Source organism: Lolium rigidum, chromosome 1 (genome assembly GCF_022539505.1).
Source record: "Lolium rigidum isolate FL_2022 chromosome 1, APGP_CSIRO_Lrig_0.1, whole genome shotgun sequence".
Classification (NCBI taxonomy): Eukaryota; Viridiplantae; Streptophyta; class Magnoliopsida; order Poales; family Poaceae; genus Lolium; species Lolium rigidum.
In genome coordinates this window covers 17,006,244-17,013,856 of record NC_061508.1, presented here as the reverse complement: position 1 = coordinate 17,013,856, position 7,613 = coordinate 17,006,244, and the positions used below count along the sequence as shown (strand labels likewise).

Sequence of the window (7,613 nt, the reverse complement as noted above, 5' to 3'; positions counted from 1 at the left end):
CCGTAAGAAGTTTGACCATGAAAGCTTCAGGGAAGATCTAGAACTGAAGTTTACCAATTGAGATCTACAGCAACAGTCTGGGCACATGGCCGGCGGCAGGGCAACCGGCGCATACCTGCAAGGTTACATTTGAGCTACTTTTCTTTTTCTTTTTATGCTGGATAGTGGACCGGAAATTAATTTTGCGGAGACCTGGAGAGGTTACTAATGTCAAAGCGCTTGGGTCGCTTTGGCCGATGCTCATTTTCAGTGTAGCCCTTCCAAGCACAGGGTCGATCCATTGGTCAAAATAGTCCATAGAAATCTTGAACTTGTCATAATTCTCGGCTATTTCTTTCTGCGGCAAAATTGTTAGTTACCATGCTGGGGCATGCAGGATATGACCCTTGGTCTAAAACAAATAGAGCAGGCAAAACATATTCATGCATGACCTTTCTTTTTTTTGTGCAAGGCTCATGCTAGAACACTGACAAAAGCCCAGAAACCCTCTGACCAGAAGACTAACAGTACTAGTCATTTTACTACCACCAATTTGATCTAGTAGTGAGACTATACAATGATCGGACAACGAATACCTCGAGTTGTTACAATTACATTTCCACGGTCCAGTGAGGCAGTGACACAGCAGCAGTTCGGGGTTCAGAAAGGAGTACCTAAAGCATCCCAAAAAACACAAAACTCTACCTAAATCCCAAATTCCCAATCACATCCCTGACTCCCAGTAAGTAGACTTTAGGGGATGCAAGAGAAGCAACCTTAGCCTGATCTCCACCCTTTACAGCTTGAATCATGCACTAATCGCTGTTCATCAATAGGAGCGCCAGAGCTACCTGATGGTGATGTACCGATTCGTGCCATGCTTGGCCCAGTGGTCCTTGAGGTCCACCGATGTCGAGAGATCATGGCCTTCAGCCGCTAACCGGCTGAGAAGTTTTGTGAAAGCACTGCCGCTCATCTTTCTTCCCCCCATCCGAGCGTGGCGCCTGTTGGGCATCACCGGGAGCGGGTACATGGACATGCTCATGGTGCAGCAGGACGACTGCCACCCACCATTGCCCCACTTGTAGCACTGTCGTAGGTTTCCTGTGCACGAGCAGGCAGGTGCGGGCATGGATGACTCGTCAAATGCAACCTGGTTAAGACCAAGGTCCTGGTCCTTCCACTCGTTCTTCATCACAGAAACGCGAGCTGGATCCTCACCGACACTGGGCATTCCGACATCTCGCCAGTCACCAGTGGCTTTCTTGGTTTTCCGGAGCACACCTGATGGCCTCTTCAATGGAGATGCTTGGGAACTATTTTTGTTGGGCTTCTTTGCCTTTCCAGCACTCCCTGGGGCTGTTGAGATAGGGTATGCATCTGATATGTGCATTTCCCTCGCATGATCATATGGAGAATCTGCCAGTTGCAGTGGTGATGATTGATCATGGGAATGCTGGTCATGGTGTTGGAAGTTCTTCGTTCCACTGAGAGATTCTGTGTTGAATCCGCTCCCGTTATTCACATTAAATCCATTTGCACGGGCTAGTTCAAGCGCAGCAAGGGCGTTGTCTCGTTCGACGATTGCAGCATTCCGTTCAGCCATTGCAGAGTCCCGCTGCGCAAATGCCATGTCTCTCTCAGCCATGGCAGCTTTCTTCTCAGCCAGAGCATGGTCTCTTTGCATAATGGCATTGTCTCTCTCAGTCATTAGTGCCAGGAGGTTCATACTGTGGTGATCCCTTATTTGCCTTTGGGGCATCATCCACTGAAACATAGAGGTATAATATGGTCAAAATTCTTTTAGAGAGCAAGTCGTTGTGAGAATTATATTTATAAAAAAACTAATATATGTATGCAGTACATGTAAAGTTTAACGCCACACATTTCCAAGATAATTTTTCTCCTCACTCTTGGCCATGGTTATTTCAATTCTACCATTTGCTCGGAGAACAAAACATGATGCCGCCTTTCGTTAATAACTCATCACCATGAACAAATGAAATTTCTGCTATGAAGTTTGATGATTCCTTCATTTGGAGAAACTATAAGGATGCTATGTACATTAGCTGATTACCAAGGACATAAAGAATGACAAGCAATGAATTGCATACTTTGCTACACGTGAATAGCCTTAGGGCTTCTTTGATTCATAGGATTGGTATAGGAATTGTGTAGGATTTAGGTAAGAATATTTCCTATACTAGTTGTTTGAGTCATAGGAACACATCCTATAGGAACTAATCCTATAGGAATCTTGTAGTGCAAATCCTATAGTAATAAAACATTAGGTCCTACCTCATGGAAAAATTCCTTTGGCACAATCAAACACCACTCATCTTGCTTTAGGATTTAACTAGCCATAACATCCCAATCCTATGATTTTCCCTATGAATCAAAGAAGCCCTAATAGTACAAAGTTGGAACCTTTTTAGCTGTATAGTAACCTACACTATTTCGATAATGAAGTCGCTGGACAAAATTCTTTCTAACCGGCCTCATCTTTGCATGTTCTTGTAATCGGACTTTTTGGTTTTCAATAAAGCTGAGTAATTTGCCTTCTGTTTACAAAGAAAAACATGTATACTCTTTAGGCACTCATCTACAGCATATGATCCGATTATACCCTTAATGAAGGTTTGTCACAGGACAATGCTCAGTGGCAGAAGATAAAACAAATCAATGTACTGTGCTATAATTATTCATGAACTTTATCTTGTATGTTTCAAAGAAACAAATATAAATCTGAAATCTTTGCCAAGAAATATTCATGACGAATTACACAAACCTGGGTATGAAGTCCTTTATATGGGTCTACCCTTTGCCTCCCATTTTCTCTATGTCCAAGGTTGTCCATCGTCAGATCTGCTTGCAGCGAGGAGAAGTAGGGCAGCTATGAGATCACCTGCAAAATAAGAAGAAAGCAAGTCAACAGTACATCAAATAGAGATAATAAGGGGAAAGCGCATGTGCCTAATTGTAACCTAGCTAGATTGTCTTGTTGCTATGCGAAAGCTCCAGAGAGATACCGGGGAGAGTAAAGGGAAAAGAGATTCATTGTAGAGTAGATTTTCATTCTAAGCCAAGACGCTTACCGGTTCAGAACTGACATACATAGATATCAAAATTAAATACATGATCAAAATTGGGGAACCAAGTTGCTAGCATGTCTCCTCAATGGGTACAAGAAGAAACAAGTAAATCAGCTAGCATCCATCGAAAGAATTGGGAAACAGAAGAATTCGGTATACTACTAGTACTGAACTACTAATCTCTAGTTGTTTACAAGTGTATATGGTCAAACACATCCAATGCATGCTCCTTCAAGCAGTAGCAAAACATGTAATAGAACTCTAAGATGGGCAAGTAGGAGTTGGGCAACAAATCAGCTACTATCATTTCAAGCATTGGTCAAGCGAACTGTTATTGACATGAATCTGAGTCTAAGTTCAATTCCAAATTGGTGAGCCCTGTGGAATCCTGCCACACAATGCTTCAACCGAAACTAGCAGTACACTCCCTCCAGATGCTCCTGATCACCAGAAATTCTGGAGAGCTAAATACCCCGGATGCGGCACCGATCATGGAGCGGCAGATATTAGAACAGTGCTTCTACCTGCTCCCACCAGAAAGCAATGCGCTTTCAGACACTCCAATGCCTCAGATTACACATGGGCGATTTGCCACTGCCAAGTAGTGAGCATCGCATCAAGCACAATCGCACCTAGCAGCAGTAATTCCACAGTCCCACTTCACCCTCAATGCCAAACATGTGCGCATGCATTTGGGAATTTGGATTCGCATAGGCAAAATCAAACAAAAACATGGCCGCACGGTCACCTCCTACCAGCCCCCAGCCGACCTCGCCGCCGTGGACACGAACGGCAGATGCCGAAGCAACGGAGCAAACGGCCCCAATCGGAACCGCTAAACCCTAGATCACCCGCCCAGCTCACCGGAGCGCCGGCCGGCGTCCACCAGAGCTGGCGCCGATTCGCGGGTCGGGTGAATGGATGAATCCCCTGACCCGCCACAGCTGCCCAATGCAGCCCTTCTCTCGGTCTCTCACTCGCGCGGAGGAAATTTGGAGAAGCAAGCAACCGCCCATGTAGTAGTCAGGGAGGATGGGGGTCTGGGTCAGAGTGGGAGAGAGGGGTTACCACACAGTCAGCGGCAGCGTCAGCAGCAGCTCCCTCTCCAACCAGAGCCAGAGGGTTCCATGTGTGGAGGAGACGAGGCCCGCCGACAGCGGGGTGGGACGGGGACGACCGGCCACCGCCACCGGCGACTGGGGGGTGCACGGATGGATGGTCGGAGCTAGTCGCCACCACCGCCGCTCTTCTCTCTTACAATTCCACTCTGCCCCTCCTATCTCTCCCCTTCCTCTCTAATTTCTGTTGGTGGGGGTCGGATGGGGAGGGGCAGCAGCGGCGGCGTGGACGACTGCGGGAGGCGGAGGCAGCAGGTCCCGCGGCTCAGAGGAAGAAGAGGGGCGGGTAGATTGAGGGGAGGGAGGACGGAGGGAACGCTCGTTGTCAGAGTGCTTGCGACAACTCTTGTGCCTCTGCAGCCATGGCCCACCTTTAGGCCTGGTTTTTCCTTTTTCTAAAACAGGCATGGTTGGTTTATGGGGAGTAGGTTGGTAACTCAAACCTGGCCATGGGCAGCCCGGCCCGGCCCGAAATTTCCGGGCCAAGCCTGACCCGACTATGCCTGTGGGTCGGGCCTGGGCCAGATTTTTTGGCCCGATGGTCAGCATGGGTCGGGCCTGGGCCATCATTTTGCGTGATTTAAGGAAGCGGCCCGGCCCAAGGCCTGAGGCCCAACGAGCTTTCCTTATGATGGGCCGGGCTTGGGCTAAGATTTCCGGCCCGACGGTCGGGCCGAGCCTGGCCAAGATTTCCCACGTCGGGCCTTGGTCGACCCGGCCCGACAAATGCTCAGGTATAGTTCTAGTGTGTCCCTCAAAAAAAAAAGGTTGGTTTTAGTGTGTATTATGGTAGTTTGACCTTCACTTTCTCTCATTTTCCCCCAAATCCCTGCAATATCAAATACACTATCCGTACCTAGTAGATCGGAGCTTGGAATTTCATGGAAATTCGAGGGAAAAAGGTGAATCTACGAGGCTTAACCCAATCACTGTGCGATTATCCTCGCTCGCTAATTTTCAAAGAACCTCTAGTACCAAACAAGGCTTCAGGTGCAACTCCTTTCGCTCCTGAGATCCATCAACGAGCTCGAAAACTTCGGCACGAGAGGTAAGAGAATTTTCAGCCGTTTGGAAATCAAACCTGAGCCCAAAAACATGATAGGGCATAGTTCCAGATTTTATGACTTATTAGGCCATGTGTGCAACAAAGACAATGAGTAGAAATTTGGAAGGGTAGAAATCCTATAGAAAGTTTGGAGAAGGAATAGGAATCCTAGGTTGCTTTGAAATTCCTATAGAATAGGCTATTTGATATGAATTTTCGAGGAAAATTAATAAGTGTGAGACATCATGTTTTCATCTATTTGTCTCTACAAGTCTTACGTTTTTTCTGCGTAATGGGTTTAACACCCCAATTAAGTCCCATAAAACTTTATCTGATGTTCTTTACAGTGGCCGAGGTGGAGTTCGCTTCGCTCCCTTTCCCACGGGGGCGCCGGCAGAGTACTTTCCCTGCCTTGATGCCTCTTTGTTAGCGTGAGGCTCGAGGAGGAAGACATGTGAGGATGAAGAGATGCTTGTTGATCCCATGCAATCGCTCATGGCGGTTTGATTTTGTTGGACGATGGATGTGGGGGATTGAGGCACATCATGCCTAGCCCTTAGCAAGGCACCCAATCTTTGTCCCGTGCCGGCATGCAGCATGTCCCAATTGATTCTCTCCTGCTTTGTACCCATGCTAGTCAAATAGCCAATAAGAGCATCTCTAACACAGAGCCCGTAAACAGCCGAACTGAAAAGCGGGAGTTTGGTTCACCGATCTCGTGTTTATGGTCGAGAAAGAGGTGGCGCCGAACAGAGCCCGTATACCAAAACTGTAAAACAAAATATTCTGTTTTACAGTTTTAGTTTACGGGCTCTATTCCGAACCCGTAAAGGCAGGGTTTTATCACATAATTGACATATGAAACTACCAACTGAAACAAGTGATGCATAGTTCATAGTTTTACATCAAATAACACAATCATACCAAATCGTTCATAGTTCATGGAAGAAAGTTGCTCAATCTCCTCACCATCTCCTCTCGCCACCTGCATTAAACGGAGGTAGGACCGTCGTCACCATCATCGCCACCACCTCCATGCGTAGACGATACACCACCACTTGCCCCTTCACGAGCTAGTCTTCGTCTCTCCATGATCTCCGCCGAGGCCTCCTTCCACCACTCCATTTGTTGCTCATTCATGTTCTTTGTGTTTATCATCATGATCTCCCTCTCTTCGGCCAATAGTTGATTCATTGCTTTGGCTTTCTACACATTGATCATCATCTTCTTCAACTTGGCCTTGTTCCTTGCTTCCTCTCAGCTAGCTTCAAAGTTTGCAAGACTCACCCTTCTCGATAATGACAAGCTTTGTCTCCAAAGTCTTGGCCGCTATCACCTCTTTTTCCTAGGGATTATCCTCCTATTCCTCGACTCTTTATTAAGGAGACAGACCGTTAATCTCGCATCTGATAAAAGAGTGGCTATTCCCCTAAGAAAACAAAGGGGTCATAGATTCCCGATGCCAAGCTACTCTTGATAGGCTTTCCAAGACCAAGTTTATAGAAAGATCCCTTGCACATTGAGCAAGATAGCGGGCAAGGACGACGGTTTAAGCGGATCCATTCCATCCTATGCCTCATCTGTCTCTAGAAAGACTTCATCATTTGATCAAATTTGTCCCTCAACAATGCTGCCTCCCCCCCGAGTTTCGACCTCTCTTTGACCTTCTTGTTTCCCTTCGGCTTGTCATTGTTTCAACCCTCTTTCTCATCCTAAGTATCATCCAGAGCAACCATTTGCAGCTTTCTTGGGTGTCGTTTCTTCGTCCTCAATTGTCACTTGGGGAGGTGTTGAAGCACATCAAAGCAATGCCTCATTGTGAAGCTCTTGCCCTTGCTGCCGGCCATTTCCCTATACTTAGCATCGGCAATGCGGTCCTACATTTGTAAAATAAAGATGAAATCGTCTAGGTGTGGTTACCAAACCAAACACAAATTATGCAAACAGAAAGTAAGCAAATTCACTCACGTATTTGTCCACAGTTGCGCCGCTAGGAGGATTCGACTGCACTTGATCCATTGCCGCCCAACGGCTACATGCCAGTTTAATCGCGTCCCAACGACCGTTGTAGGGATCGGTACGTGCGATCGAAAGGATGGCGAACGTGAGGCATCAGTTTATGGAATTTTTCCTCGATGCGTTGCCAGTACCGCTTCCCGGTTTGATTGGTGCCGGAGACTGCATCCATCCCCATGGCGGCCCAAGCTCGGCACAACTTTGCGTCTTCTATTTCTGTGTAGTTGTTTGCCCTTCTTTTCTTCTTCTTTCCATTGGCCTCGACCTCAACCACACCTTCGTTGACTTCATCTTCTTCCACTTCGTCCCCTTCTTCCCCTTCATCCTTGTCTTCCTCCCCATATACGTCCGTCTCAATGTCGA

At 47.0% G+C, this 7,613-nt stretch overlaps 1 protein-coding gene across 2 annotated transcripts; it reads right to left on the bottom strand.

Moving 5' to 3' along the window:
- Nucleotides 1-495: 495 nt before the first annotated feature.
- On the bottom strand, nt 496-4,251 carry LOC124684987 (barley B recombinant-like protein D). 2 transcript variants are annotated; one of them, XM_047219256.1, is made up of 3 exons: nt 4,140-4,251; nt 2,768-2,884; nt 496-1,747 (listed from the first exon to the last, which is right to left on the bottom strand). In XM_047219256.1, exons 2-3 carry the CDS (start codon nt 2,834-2,836, stop codon nt 827-829), a joined length of 990 nt encoding a protein of 329 aa, XP_047075212.1. In that variant the 5' UTR covers nt 2,837-2,884; nt 4,140-4,251; the 3' UTR covers nt 496-826. The 2 variants fall into 2 exon arrangements, with proteins under 2 accessions (XP_047075212.1, XP_047075211.1); XM_047219255.1 differs by lacking the exon at nt 4,140-4,251 and having other exon boundaries at nt 2,768-3,397.
- Between the last annotated feature and the right edge of the window lie 3,362 nt (nt 4,252-7,613).